The 14951-nt window shown below is 35.8% G+C and overlaps 4 protein-coding genes across 4 annotated transcripts in view; 2 read left to right on the top strand and 2 right to left on the bottom strand.

The window, feature by feature from the left end:
- Nucleotides 1-271: 271 nt before the first annotated feature.
- LOC111603890 (60S ribosomal protein L7) lies at nucleotides 272-1343 on the bottom strand. The gene is made up of 3 exons (XM_023321707.2): nucleotides 1255-1343; nucleotides 886-1184; nucleotides 272-821 (listed from the first exon to the last, which is right to left on the bottom strand). Exons 2-3 carry the CDS (start codon nucleotides 1182-1184, stop codon nucleotides 362-364), a joined length of 759 nt encoding a protein of 252 aa, XP_023177475.1. The 5' UTR covers nucleotides 1255-1343; the 3' UTR covers nucleotides 272-361.
- Nucleotides 1344-1427: 84 nt separating this feature from the next.
- Nucleotides 1428-2270, top strand: LOC111603891 (RIP-like protein). Its single transcript, XM_023321709.2, has 3 exons — nucleotides 1428-1626; nucleotides 1693-1758; nucleotides 1810-2270. The coding sequence occupies exons 1-3, from the start codon at nucleotides 1510-1512 to the stop codon at nucleotides 2224-2226; spliced, it is 600 nt and encodes a 199-aa protein (XP_023177477.1). The 5' UTR covers nucleotides 1428-1509; the 3' UTR covers nucleotides 2227-2270.
- Nucleotides 2271-2283: 13 nt separating this feature from the next.
- On the bottom strand, nucleotides 2284-3455 carry LOC111603888 (probable isoaspartyl peptidase/L-asparaginase GA20639). Its single transcript, XM_030223204.1, has one exon. It carries the CDS (start codon nucleotides 3402-3404, stop codon nucleotides 2337-2339), a length of 1068 nt encoding a protein of 355 aa, XP_030079064.1. The 5' UTR covers nucleotides 3405-3455; the 3' UTR covers nucleotides 2284-2336.
- A 1165-nt stretch (nucleotides 3456-4620) lies between these two features.
- Nucleotides 4621-14951, top strand: part of LOC111603936 (ATP-binding cassette sub-family C member Sur) — a 74499-nt gene continuing 64168 nt past the window's right edge. Inside the window, exon 1 of the mRNA XM_023321765.2 lies at nucleotides 4621-4796. Coding sequence (XP_023177533.2) covers nucleotides 4621-4796 — 176 coding nt within the window. The remainder of the gene's footprint in view (nucleotides 4797-14951) is intronic.

Below are 14951 nucleotides of genomic sequence, written 5' to 3'. Positions count from 1 at the left end.
GAGATCCAACACTCTCTTAAGGCCATCTCTAACGCCAAACATAATTCATGTAAACACAACTAAAATTATGCTCATAGAACGTAAATGATTGTATCGAATTGACGATCAATTGAATTAAGCGAAATGCCCGCTTATAACCTCACGGCTATGCAATTTATATTTAATTCGTATCCAATTCCTGCAATCTATGTCTAATGAAGCATCCTCTATAATTAGAAGCATACTAACCATAAAAGTGAAAACACTTTCGATTTTGTGAACGGCATTTTGGTACTTTCATAAAAAGAGTTAATTTTATTTCTTTCGCTGTTGCCAGACCGTTTACTGTGTTTTAAGCTATTTCACTGCGAGGCTCTGCTGTTTAAACCATCTTGCGCAGCAATCTGTTAATCTTGTCCTCGCGGTTGCCGAAGTCACCACCGTTGACGTAGTGATTAGCCTTCTTGCGCCAGCCGCCGGTGGGCGTGTTCAGTTTGAAGGGCCACAGGAAGTTGGAGGCGTACTTGAATTTGGGTCCAACAGTGAAGATCTCATGGACCAAATCCTCAACGCACTGAATGCTATGTGCCTTGCGGAGCTTGCGCTCGATAACAAAGTTATCGGTGATTGGCACACGCTGACGGTTATGCTTAACAAAGCCGCGCTTATAGATCAGCTCGCGCACCGACTTCAGATTGGGATAACCCCAGGTGATGTAGGGCTCAGCAATACGCAGCATATTGATAGTGGCCTTATTCAGCTTGATGAACACACCATTGTTGATCTGGCGCAAACGGAACAGCTGCAGCACTTTGCGTACTTTTGGTGCAACCTTGTTGATACTGCAAGTGCATAATTGAGCATTAGAAAATATAACACACGCGATAATTATGACAAATAACTCACCCACGAATACGCACAACGAATGCCAATTTGGCTTCGGCGGGCACGTAGAACTGATTACGGCTCTTGGCCAAGCGACGGAGCTTGATCTCACGCTGATCAGCCTTGATGTACTCGTTCTGGTACTTCTCGGCACGCACCAGATTCTCCTTCTTGCGCAGGGCTATGACAGCGACACGCTTCAGGCGACGTTTCGTCTCTGCAACACGCTTGCTGATTTGTTTCTTGCTGAACTTGAGTTTAGATTCCGGCACAGCGGGCAGCTTTTTAGCTGCTGGTTTCTTAACGGCCGGGGCTGGCATCTGTTTAAGGCACAAAATATCAACATTTTAGAACGTTTCTCGTTGAGAAATTTGAGAAAATAGCACTAACCTTTTACTAGACACTATGCACGTTGGTAAAAGAAAGGGAAAGAAAGAGCGGAAGCATGAAGTACGCCATATTGCGAATGTCAAAATATACTCAGAGCAACTCTGTACGGCAGTGTAGGTAAGCGATATGAAAATTCAACTGTTGTATCTCGATATTTTACCGATAAATAAACAGCTGTGATTGTTGGCGTTCACGCGCGCATTTCACAAATTATTAAGATTTAGTCTTATTGCTTATTATTTAGAATTTGCCAAAATGCAGTGTCCCAGCAGTCCCATATATAATACAAGTGTTGAACAAAAACGGCATGCGCAAAGTGTTGCCAGACAACAACGTCTAGGCATGCCAAAGCTGCGAGAGCTGTTAAGAGAGGTAAGAAAAAAGTTGAGCGGCTTATTAACTTATTATTAAACCAAATTTAAATTGTTTAATCAATAGAAATGCCGCATTCGCATTTTGAATGCACGCAAGGACTGCGTCGATGGAAATCGTAAAGTGCAACTGGTAATTTGTGGCAATAAATATAAAAATCAGTTAATTTAACTTGATTTCTAGTCGGAGCTTGAAGCCATTTTACGATTAGAGCTGAAAGAATTGGATCAAGACTTGGAATTGGAGCAACATGTCTATGAGGAGCTGCTCTCTGATGTCAATGAATGGTATGCCCTTCAAGAACAGCACTTGGAAGCACTGTACATTGAGCCGGACACCGATCCCAAAGATCTTGACTTGATTTGTCCTGTGTGCTTGATAAAATCGTTGCAACGCTTTAAATCTCTTTACACATGCAAATGTGGTGCACGATTTGAGCATGCAGCCGATAAGATACAATTGCAGCAATTGATTAAACAGAAAGTGAACGACCACGAATTAAGCTGCACCCAGGCGCTCCGGTTCTTCATAGAATCACAGCCCACGGGCAACCTCTTATTTGCCATTTGTGGCAGCTGTGATTTTTGTTGCTCAATTTAAATAGCTACAACTCTTATTGTGCTGGCTGCGACCAGTTTTAAAATTATGTATGTTTTTATTATAGATATTATAATTATGTTTTGTTCTATTTTTGTTGTTTGTGTTAAGCTCTATTCTGAAGTTTCGTTTACAATCTCCACTTCATCCTCGCCAACTGTCACGCCGCAGTGCAGCTCGTTAGCCTGCTGATAGGCCCAGGACATACACTCCGTTGTAAAACAGATGCCCAGCTGACCTCGATGATCGATGGCTATTAGACCACCCGTCTGATTAAAGCGCTTTGTCATCTGTTTTAGTATCTGTTCCGCAGCCTGCTGTATCGCATAATCTTTGTGCTGCACCAGCGCCAAAACGCGCGAACTTAAATTGTAGCGCATGATCGATTCACCATGTCCAGTGGCCGACACGGCACCTGACTTATTGTCAGCATAGGTACCAGCTCCTAGTAGTGGCGAATCACCAATACGACCCGATAACTTACCTGTTAGGCCACCTGTTGATGTTGCCGCTGCCACATTGCCGCACGCATCAATTGCCACAGCGCCAACGGTGCCTGGCGTAACATTGTAAAGCGTGTCAGTATTTGTGGTCTTAAATATTTGTAGGAGTTTCTGAGATGCCTTTGTTACCAATGCACCCTTGGGTAGTATCTCGAATCCTTCATTTCTGGCCAAGCTCATGGCGCCGTCGCCTGCTAAAAATCGATAATTGGTCTTTTCCATGACGCGTCTGGCCAAGCTTATGGGATGCGTTATATCTCGTGCCATGGTAACGCAGCCGCCTTCCAGATTAGCACCAGCCATAATCGCCGCATCCATTTCAACATCGCCGTCCACTGTCAGCACTGACCCATAGCCTGCATTAAAGTGAATATCCATTTCTAAAACCCTAACTGCCTGCTCTACAGCATCCAGCACGCTGCCTGTCTTCTGCAGCACCTTGTAGCCTCTCTGCGCTGCTCCTTTAACGCCAAATTTGACGCATTTCACCCAGTCATCGCGTATATGCCCGGCACCACCATGTACTAGCACAGTGGGTAAGATCGCAGCTTTACGTGAACTGCTCTTTCTACTAGATAGTGTTTTGTATTTGGAACTCTTAAGGATTCTCATATTTAAATGACAGTTACGTTTCAAGTTTATCTGCAAACTATCTGCAATAAAAAGGGCACGTGGCATAATTTTTAAATTTCGATTTGCTTATTTCCTAGATTTTTAAACATACCGTAGCCTGCACAGATAGTTTCAAATCGTTTAACATTCCAAACCGGCTTGCTTTTCTTGCCAGGCAGTTTGACAGCCACAGAGGCTTTCAAACTGTGGCCAAACACCGGCAAATAAGCAAAACACATGTAAACAAAAACAATGCAGGCAACACAAAAATCAACACAGTTACGTAACGACACATTGAACGGCTAGTGATATACAGGTGCCTACTAAAAGATACCTCGTATATACATAAGTGTATACAAAAATAAATAAAATAGTACGTAAAAAGTACATTTTAATACCTTGTTATGAAAATAAACAACGTTTATTTTCAACTAGTTTGGCTTTGCTTAGAAAATATTTAAAATTAATATTTCCCTACAAGGGCTGGGCGTGTCAGTTTCGCTGCATTATATGCTTCGTTAACCTATTTGCAAAGGGTACAAGAATAAAAGAAATATGCGAAAGCTTTCGCGCGATCGTGCACGTGCAGGCATGCTCTGTTGCTCGGCTGCTCGGTTGTTTGCTTGCATGCTCGCGATCTCCCTCTCTCTCTGTGTCTGTCTGTCTCGCACGCACACCCAGCTTCTTGAGCGAGAGTTCTTTCTTTACCGTTTCTTTCAGTACGTTGCGTTACTCGGCTGCAGACGGTTCGGGCCGCTGCTGCTAACGGGAACATTTTCGGCCTTCTTCGAATCAGTAGAAACGTGCGCATATTTCATTTAATGTCTCAACCGTTTTGTTTATATTCACAATAATTGCGATAAAACACACAAAATTAAAAGTAAAACGCAAACGCGGCATGCGTTTTATGTTTATATACTATATATACACACACACATGTGTACATGCAATATACAGATACAATGTGTGTATCTAAAATACGAAATATCTTTTGAAGCAAAACAAGTACAATAAAATACGTACATATAGCAAACTAGTTGCTCTGTATATTTGTAATTGCGAAATATAATTTGTTTACATTTTCAATTTTCTGTGTGGTTTCTAAGTATCGACATTTCTTGTGCGCAAAATACTATGTAGACCAAGAAACGTCTAGTCTGGTACATGTGGAAAATTCAATGATATTTGAAATACATTGAAAATGTGTGGAGTTCGAAATAAATGTATTTATTAGCTCGTGATCTCTGAGAAGTTATTATTCGTTTATATTGTTTTTTTGAAAATGGGTTCGCTCTTTAATCTTATACGCTGTGATCAATTGTTCAATCGATCGCGTGATACGTACGATAATCTAAAGACCGATATTTGTGGAATTGATCGTGTGAAATATATATTATCATGCTTTTGCATATTCGTGCTGATTATTGGATGCATTTATGTTTGGAAAAAATGTGATAGGTGAGTTGGATTCTTCGAAAATGTAATAGATATATACTTGGTTGTGTAGGTATGTATATATAATAACTGTAAGTTGGTAATATGAATTTTATACTATTTTAAATAAATATTAAGTATATATACGTATCTATAAATAACTATATAGATATATATGTATGTAAATTTGCTCAAACACTTTTGTTGAGATCTTTAATGCAATACCAGACAGATATACAGATATATATATATATATATATATACGAATATGTGTCTGTCTGTCTCTGGCAAACAAAGAACTTGTATATCTCATTGATGAAAAATCTAATCCCATGCGTATATATGTATAATTAAATATGAATATTTGAAACGTGTCCATTTTTCATTATTTTATATGCATGATCATTTCTAAGAGCCCAAGTTTCGAGCTGAATGGGATTTTCAAAAATACATTGGAAAATTAATTGGAAAATTTCGTGACTAATTGATAGATCTGAGAGGATTGACAAGCAACCTTCGAAATGTTTGGAAAAGTTTTGAGAAAAGTTTTGCATCGAAGCAAGCGTAAATCAAATTGAAATCAACTTTGCGTACTATTTATGGGAAAATGTTTATTCGACTTGTAGATTTTCATTGGTTACCACGCATTTGTGTGCTGAATTTATTTTTATTTCATTTTTGTTTTTAAATTAAAATTTCTACGTAAAATGCCGTCCCCAATTATTATGAAAGTACTTATGCCTATTCTATTACGGTCGATCTTGCCTCGAGTGGGGCGGAATCTGATGCAAACCCGTTCAAAATCCATGATGCTGCAGAAGGTTTCTGGGGGCTTTTCGGTGAGCAGGACGCTATTGAAGGATGGAATGAAACCCATTTCATCATCGAAAGACTGTCGTCATGGTGGGCCAGTTGAAGCATATTTAGTTAATGGAAACGACACAAACGTATTTCAGAATTTTCTCCCATAACCGATCCTAGCTTGATGTTTTTAATTTTTTTTTTTTACCGTAACCAAATTTTTGAATTTTATGTTACGAAAGATTATTTGGAAAACTTGTTTCTAGGAATGGAAAACAAACTTGGTCGTTCTATCAAAAGCCATTATCTTGTCAATTGGACAATGTCTAACAAAAATGATCCGAACATATTTTAGAATGTAGATTTCAGTCTTTTAGCTCAAATAAATTTCTTAGCTCCTAAAATACTATGAAGTGCATTTTTTTTATCTAAAGCTACTTCAACAGGTGGAGCTTACTTTGTAGTAAGCTGCTAATGGTGCTTAAGAAATATTCAAATCTTTAAAAGAAAATCATAGTAATGGATATGATCAAGATTATGATAGATATCATGCTAATATTTATGATGTATGATTTATAGTATTCGGGAGATGACAATGAGCGGTCTTTAGTTCCAGCTATTTACCATTGTAGCACTCTCGATTAGGTCAGTCGTAACAGATATGTGTTTGCTGTAGGCTTGACGACCCATATAAATTATATTTAGATTGGTATCTATCGTTTTAATGTTTTGAAACATTTTCACTGTCAATCCAATTGGTCTGGTTCTACGCCGAGTAACTCTCTAGCCAGTGACTAGAAGCATGTGAATATTCTATGGACATAAACAAATTGGGAACTTTTATTTAAATATAGCTCACGCGTTTATAAACAACATACAAAAGGCAGCAAGCCGACGCAGTCTTTGTATATATAATTAATAGGGGCGAAAGGGGGCAAATTACTCATGTGGCGCTTGGCCAGCTGTTGGGATAAATGAAAAGGAAAATTTGTATAAAGCACAGCCCCAAACAGACAACAATGGAATCAAAAATGTTCTACATATTATTTTTCATATATATATATATATATATATCTTTGAATCAGAGTATCTTGAGATGCACATTTCCAAGTAAAACATTTGAATATCTCATTTGTGAAAATCCCATGGTGCGCCGTTCGCTGTTTAGTTCGAATTTTGGCTTTTATACGTCCCCAGACACTTGCCCAATGACCGACTGACTGCAAGATCTAAACGAGCAAACCGTACGTTCAGCTATAGCTACAGATACAGCTACAGATACAAATGTAAATATATTATATATAAAAAGATACATTTCCATTGAGCGTCAGCGTCGACGACACAAAACATGAAATCTAAATCTAGTTGCAAAATCATTTGAATTATTTAATGACAGCCGTGACAAAAGTCAAATGATAGAAAAAAAATCCCAGCTATTTCATAAATATTATAGACCGAATAAGATTTTTGTTAGAAGGCGCGCAGATACTCTTGGGAGCAACATATTTGGTTAAAGATAATGCGGGAATTATGGATGCGTTTAGAGAATTTTTTTGTATTGCTACGATTGAATATTCATTCTGTTAAACATTTATGTAAATAATTTACTAGGTGAGATTGGGATAATAGTGCATGGATGATGAATAGATGACAGATGAAGTTGTAATATTGATTTAGGCTACATTCCATTGGCAAACAATTGTTGCCGGTTTTTGTAATGATTTTTTTTTTGTTAACTGATGTTGGCTTGTATTGCGATAAAGCTTGAACTGTATAATAAAAAGAATATAGAATAAAAATACTAGAATGTATATAATTTGATTTTATTTTATGAAGTAAAATTCGTGAAAGTTGGGTTAGGTTATAAAGAAAAGGAATATCAATAGCTAAGTAGGGCTGTGGAGAGATATGAATTCATTAAAGTTAAAATTGTCCCATGATGACTTTATTATATGATATTATATTATGATATGACTTTATTAATGTTAAAATTGTCCCATGATGTAAAAAGCTGCATTAAGATAGAGTCAAGCAGCTGGCAAGGGTAATTTGAGTTAGTTTAACGAATATACAGATACTAGAATGAAGCTAAGTATTAATATTTATTTATGCCAAATACCTTGAAGGATAGACTGAAGTAAATGAAGATCATTTCATAGCCAATTGTTCTAAATATATGTTTGTTAAATAAAGGATAGATATTTTTAATAAAGTAAAGCTGCAGTTACATTCTAATACAAAATCAATTTTGTTTTTGTTTGGGCTCAGGTCAGAATAGTTGTAGCTGCTACTTCGACATGTTACTACAAATAATTTTGAATTATGCTGAAAGTCGTCTCGCAGCTATTTCTAGATGTGAGTAACAAAATGCCGACGCATTTCGAAGTGTATAATGTGTCGCATACGTTCTCTGGCTGTGGATCAACGAACGATGCTGTCGGAGGTGGCGGCGCCTGTGACTGTGGCTGTGGCAGTGGCAGTGGCTGCATTGCGACGTCATCGTTGTTCTTCTCTTGATGTGCATGTGTACATATATATCTATATATTGTATTGTATGTACACATTGGCCCAGCTCAATTAATAAAAGTTTACTCCAGTTTGCATACAGACATCGAGACACAGAGAGACAGATATGTAATCAAGAAGCGGGCACAAGTTTTCATAGGAATTTCGTTTCGAACTGTGTTTTGGTTGTCGTTGTTTGCTGTTGTTTTGGTTATTTGGTCTTGTCATTGACGTGCTGGCCATCGAATAGCTCGTAAATGAACTGAACTGTATCGCAGACTGGCTTGGCACGGCCTGGTCGCAGTCCGTAGTCCGTAGTCGGATCTCGTCGGATCATTGGTCATTGGTCATTCAATATGCGCATATATCTTCATCATCTGTTCGAAATGGAAGCAGCAGCTGCTGCAACTGCTGCTGCTGCCGCTGCCAACGCGCCGGCAAAGCATTAAACAATTGTCCGCATTGTCATTTCAATATTTGTTGTCATATACATATTTATCTGCGGTCAATTCAATGCACTTAATTAAAGTAAGTCCATGCTCAAATGCCTAGGAATGTGCCACAGATATGTTGCCACTTGAGCTATAAGCTCTTACATTCGATTTGCTTTTGGGAATAATTTTTAATACATATTTAAAATTTTATTTTAATTAAAAAAAACGTATTTAATTTAAGAATGCATTAAAAAACGTATATATATAAAAGCTTAAATAAAGAAATTTAATTTAATATTAATTAATTTTAAAAAATTAACTTTTAAATTAATTTAATATTAATCAATATTTTAAAAACTAATTTTTATTTAAAAAAAAATAGTTTAACATAGAATAATGAAAATAATAATATTTGCGCTTTCTTTTTCAATAATATTTAAAAGTTATTTAAAATTAATTTTTTTATTACACAAATAGATTAAAAATCCATTAATTATTTATTTATATTTTAATTAAACTTTTATATTATATAGAATTAAAATTTAAACGAAAATATATGTATTATAAATAAAAATATGTTAAGTTATAATTTAATTTAATTTCATTAATTTATAATTATTTTGTCGGAATATAAATGAATTTTCTATAATTGCTACTAAAGTTAATAAAATTTGTTTGCATAAAACTTTAATAAAATATATTTAAAAAATCTCAAAAAAGTAAACAAAATGGCAAATCTGTATGCTTATATATATATATATTGAGCCGAGTATTTCCCGCTCGTGAATTTGCGACTTGTTGCTCATGAAATTTGATGCTTAGTGTGTTTAGCTTACCCGGGCATTGCTCATTAAAAAAATTAAAACCTTTCTGATTCTGAAATCCGATTTTCTTTGTTAATTTTCGGACATTTTTTTTATAATTTTATAATATTAGATTAGTTTGTTAAATTTTCTCGCTAATAAATGCGTTGCTGTACGAATAAGCAATTTTATATTCGTTCACTTTGTAAAAAGAGTGTATTGGCTTTGAATAAAGTGATTATGCCGACGCGGTAAGTCGATGTAACCCATTTCGTCTGTCTTAATTATCATTAGCCAAGATGCACTTTCGATACATCCCTCAGCATTACCTTACAGACCCATTATTACAGTCAGCATAATTTGAATAAAATGTATCTAAATCATTTTCTATTCAATTTGAACTTGACCCTAAAAATATACAGCACATAAATTGAAATGAGTCAAGTATAAACAAAATTCGTAACAAGTGGAACAAGTATTCGAAGCACGCCTCCAATTTAGTGCAATCCAAAGGCCACTTGAATTCATTCCAAATATCATTGATTTCCGAAACTAATAGAGCTCGATGCACAGTACTTAAAGTGCTTGAAAATCACTCACACCCGAAAAAAAATAGAGCTAAGGATGCACATCAATAAACAGTTTGAAATGAATGCATTAACAACAACAACAATGAATCGCACTCGCACTCGCACTCGGACTCGTACTCGTGAGTGCACTCATTGTGCCCCTGGCTCATTCATAAAAAATCAACTCCCGATGGCCATAATATATCCGGCACTTGAGGAATAGCGTCCCGTGCCGAGCCAAAACCTGCAGCAACAGCAGCAGCAGCAGCTGCCACTGCAACAACTGCAACTGCAACTGCAACTGCAATTTTCTGCTATTTTCGGATAATTTGGTAAACAAATCAGAGTCGAGTGCAGAGTGGCGAGTGTATTTTCAATTTTATTAGATATCTTAATTTGACGCTCTAGCATTACGTAAAGGTGTGTCAGCCAAAGAGGAAACAGGTGTGGAGAGCTGCCAGAGTGTGAAAAAGCTGTTGTACACGTTCTCCAGCAAATCGGGCAACAAGAAATTGCATTTAAGATCTGTGCGAAAAATGTTTTTAAATATTGTTGTCTGTTTTCATACCCTCAATCTATTGAATGTGCATAAATGGGGTATATTGGCTTTGAGTAAATGTATCAAACGGAAAGTATCTGAGCTCATTGTATTGTCTAGACTAGAATTCGATGGGGATTCTAGGTGTTCAGTTGCCTAAATTGTTCGCACAGCTTGATAACTTATCTTAGATCAACTCATCTTCAATCAAATACTGTCACCTATAAATAGACTACGGCATCTGAGTCTAGGGCATCTGCTAGTCGCACACTCTTACCTCTAGCACTTTTGTTATTTAGTTTTCTTAACTTTGAAGAAGGCTAAAAGATCTTGTTCAAGTGTGTGATGATCGTAAAGAACTGAAACAGCAATTAAAATTAAGTGCTTCATAATGAAGTTCAATTGAGCTATATATAGACAGGTACAGCTAAGTCAATGTAGCCATATCCATTTGCCCATCTCTGTGTATAAGAACGTAGAGTCTCGCGTACTTCAAGAGCTACATAATTGAAATTTGTAGTATGGAGCATGCCATGGCATGGGCGGAATAAGATAAACCTTATCAAGCATATATCTTTGCGAGAATTTCTCAATTCATATTTCATATTTTATAGTGCCAGTAGATGAAGTATATTTATCTTTATTTACTAAATCAGAGTGATACTATTTTCGATAAATACATTTCAGTCAAAGTTTAAATTTTTTTTTTTTTTTTTGAGTATTTTTTTATTATTAAGTGTAGAACCTGTACAATCAAATTTAGTACCTTAACAACACATGTATATATATGGTATTAGAACGTAATAGCAGTCTAAGTATTTGCCTTTTCATCATGAATCGTCTTGGCCTGCTGAACATATGAAAATAATTAAAAAATATAACAAAGCTCTAGATGACTCTTTGCACTATTTATAATGACTCATTTAACACATAATTATCGCTGATCAAATGCACTCTTCGGGGTACGACAACTTCCCCAACTTGGATAAGTTCGAGCATTCGAGAGGCTACACAGCCCATATTGAGTTACCTGAAATAAAGCCCATGCTCATAGCATTTATCGCGCAGAATGCTAAAACAAATGTTTTAATATGTCTAATGGTAAAACATTCTTAAATTCAGTGTCTCTCTCAGTTAAGCTAATAAAATACATTTGCTGATTCTTTTCGCCTCTTTCAAGTCAATATCCATACTGATAATTTTGCTCTTAAAGATAGAACTTTCATTCTTTATATCTATGGTATTTGCTCTTCAAAGCACTCCCAATCCGATGTGATGCATTTATAAATTATTAGCGAAAGTAGGCGCCTTATAGTTTTGACAAAACTCGAAGTTAGCGGTCAATAAAATGCTTAAAATAGTGATTACAGATCCTTTACCTATGCCGGTTTCATTAGCAGGAAAATGTTTTGATAATTTATTGACTTCATTATTTACATTAGATCATTATGTCAGAAGTTGATGATGAAAGGTCGCTAATGATGTGGTGGATCTTTACCTTTTTTGCGTAGATCTCGATAGAGCTTGACGGAGGTCCCTCGGCCTCGATAAAATGTCATTACTTTTCGTTCAGAACTTATAAATTTCTCTTCATTTTAGAGAGCTGCATTGAAAAATTATCGTTCAAAAAAAGTAATGCTGGCGTTGAAAAAATAAACAATAATAGTAAATTTATAAAAAAGTTTTGAACATTAAATGTAATTAATTATCCTATATCTTACTTATTTAAATTTATTGGAATTGAAATTTTGTTATTTTATTGGATATAAGAATTGAAAATTTTGACAAAACTTAAAAAGAAATTGAAAATCTTTTTAGATGCACAGCTCCTTTAATTTAATTAATTAAATTTATGTATTCTGTGTGTTCAAAATTTTTATGAAATATTTTTCAACTATTATTTAGTATAAATTAGAGATTGAATATTGAGTATTTAAACAACAAAACAAACACAAGCTTCAATTCAAATCAACTTGAGATTCGTGTTGGGCATCGATTTAAAAATTTTATTTATTGAATTCATTTACAAAGCAATTTCAAGCAATAAGTTGACTTTTGAGTTATAGAAATTAATTTATTATTCGTTTGTTGTTTTGCAGCAAAGCAGCAAATTGTCCATCATCTAACGTTATTTTAGATAAAAGGAAATTTTCAATTAGGTCGGCTGGCTGGCCGGGAGGCTGGCTGGCTAAAATAATTAAAATTTCATCATATATCATTTATCATTTATCAATTGTGCAGGTGCAAAAAATGTTTGACCAGCAAAGTGCTGCACATACAGGTGTGCAGATGTGCAGGTATACAGGTGTACGTAAATATGAGCTACATAGTCAACATATACAAATTATAGAAACTGTTCAAATTTTTCAATCAACGACTATTAATTTGCAAATGCTACATACAACAAGCTGAAATAAAAAAAAAAAAACAACAAACTTTGCCATCAATAAAAAATGTTGCACCTGAGTCGGGGCGAAGCGAAAATGGGAACAATGCAAATCAACAAAAATGTTGTAAACAATTTCGAATAGCTCTGCATTTTTTATTACTTTCTTTTGCATACTGCATTCAGCTGCACATTGCTCTGCGAATAAAGGAAAAACAAAAATTGTTATCCAAAAAAATTGAAATCAATTATTTATGCACTTTTAGAGCGGTCAAAAATGTAATTAATATGTAAGAGTCGTCTGTCTGGCTGACTGGCTGGCTGTCTGCCTGTCAAGCCAGGCATTTTTCATTAAATTTATAGACTGTCTGTGAACACAATAAATAAAATGCCTAAAAAAATAGTAATAAAAAAACTTTCAAAAATTGGCGACGCGCTAAAAAATTAAAATCAAGCCACAAATGCAAGGGAAATCCCAAAAAGAACTACCCTCGCTCTCCCTGTCTCTCTCTCTCTCTCTCTCTCTCTCTTTCTTACTCTGTATGCATGTGCTTGCTTCCTTGCACTGGGCACGCCTCTGCGCCAAATGGTATATGCAACAATGTATTCGCAATAAATAATATTTCAACGGCATTGCGGACGCAGGTTAACTGTGCGCCAGCCTCCCTCTAAGCCCCCCTCTAGCCGCCTCTACTTCTACGGGCCCCCGCTCTCCGCCAGTTAGTTGCGCTTTTTTCTCAGCCATGTGCAAACGTGTAAATGTTCACGTTGTGCAGCCAAAAAGTATGCCACATTTTTGCACATCATTAAATATATTTCGAGTGAGCAGGAAGCAAAAAAAAAAAAACAAAAATACCCAGCGAAGAGGAAGCAAATTTTGTAGAGTGCGCTATATCATTTACTTGGCCATAGATATATAGATATTAAATATAGTCCAAATGCAGGTTTCACTTTTTAGTTTTAAAGCAAACTAGTAAAGGTTTAAAGCAACCTGCGCTGGAGAGTCGTAGGACAATAAGCTGTATCAAATAAAAAGTCGATTAATATTAAGTTTGTTATTAATTGCCCATAGGGATTGCTCCTTTTCTTGCCATCCTGATTCCTATCTTTATGCCTCGTTGATTTGCTGGGGAGGGGTTTTTAGACGGTTTATGTAGTCCGCTTCTTGGAGGCTTATAACTTTTTGAATCTTGAGAACTTTTCAGTCAACTTTGATAATTGGAGTATGCCACGCGATACCATACAACAAGTCCTTAAGTGCAGGTGTGACAATTCCTTAAATCAGCAAACCATGAGCATGCCAATCAGAAGTAATTAGATAATTAATTGTAAATTAACCTCATATTTTTAAGTGATCTGATGATTCACATGTTGAGCGAACGGAATACATATTCTAAGTGTAACTTGAATGCAAAGCATCTGTAAAAGTGAACTCGAACTCATTTAGGCTCCATTTGATGAGCCCTGAGCTGGAAAATATAGCTCGTTTGCGTCAATTTGGTCACATTCCGTTTAAATTGATGTCTTTTACAACTGCGCGCAATAACAAATCCCACTGTGCTGTCTCTCGCAATTTACTGTTACAGTATGGCAATTTCTAGTCGCTTCTCTTCGTTCACAGATATTCGTACTGACGCTGTCCGAATGACCTAAGTAGTTATCTCGCTCACACTCAGCAACACTCGAGAATATTTTCAGCAATAGCTATCTTTCTCTTTCTCTCTCTTTCGGAGGAGACAAGTCACCAATGAAAAGCGAGTAACTGACACGCAAACTCACTCGGATAATAATTTTACAACAATACAGAGGCTCACACTAATACTACTGCAATAGTGAGACGCAATGACGAGAAGATGGTACAGAATTAGGAATTTGGAAATCAGAATCCGCTAATCATCTACAAAGTCACGTCATAATGTCTTAGCGATATGAGATACATATAGTTCAACAAAATTAATATTATGCAATGTGATTATTATTATTTTTAGTAATAACATAAAATAGTTTATATAGCTCAAAATGCTTAAAAAAGTGTAACAGAAAAGTTTTCTAAAAAAAAACATTTCATTATTATTTTTTGTATATTATATACTATTCAGTATATGTATAAACATGATCAAATGTTGCTATTTTCATTCGTTTC

This window comes from Drosophila hydei, unplaced genomic scaffold, assembly GCF_003285905.1.
Source record: "Drosophila hydei strain 15085-1641.00,03,60 unplaced genomic scaffold, DhydRS2 tig00000149-arrow-pilon, whole genome shotgun sequence".
Taxonomy (NCBI): domain Eukaryota; kingdom Metazoa; phylum Arthropoda; class Insecta; order Diptera; family Drosophilidae; genus Drosophila; species Drosophila hydei.
The sequence above is the reverse complement of the archived record's forward strand: the minus strand, read 5'-3'. Positions and strand labels throughout refer to the sequence as shown.

What these genes read in the sequence shown, in the direction of transcription:
- LOC111603891 (XM_023321709.2), top strand. Translation starts at nt 1,510, where the DNA reads ATGCAGTGTCCCAGCAGTCCCATATATAATACAAGTGTTGAACAAAAA. An exon ending in TGCGAGAGCTGTTAAGAGAG is followed by an intron (nt 1,627 to 1,692) that starts GTAAGAAAAAAG and finishes TTTAATCAATAG; the next exon opens with AAATGCCGCATTCGCATTTT. An exon ending in GAAATCGTAAAGTGCAACTG is followed by an intron (nt 1,759 to 1,809) that starts GTAATTTGTGGC and finishes CTTGATTTCTAG; the next exon opens with TCGGAGCTTGAAGCCATTTT.
- LOC111603888 (XM_030223204.1), bottom strand. Translation starts at nt 3,404, where the DNA reads ATGCCACGTGCCCTTTTTATTGCAGATAGTTTGCAGATAAACTTGAAA.
- LOC111603890 (XM_023321707.2), bottom strand. Translation starts at nt 1,184, where the DNA reads ATGCCAGCCCCGGCCGTTAAGAAACCAGCAGCTAAAAAGCTGCCCGCT. An exon ending in TTCGTTGTGCGTATTCGTGG is followed by an intron (nt 822 to 885) that starts GTGAGTTATTTG and finishes ATGCACTTGCAG; the next exon opens with TATCAACAAGGTTGCACCAA.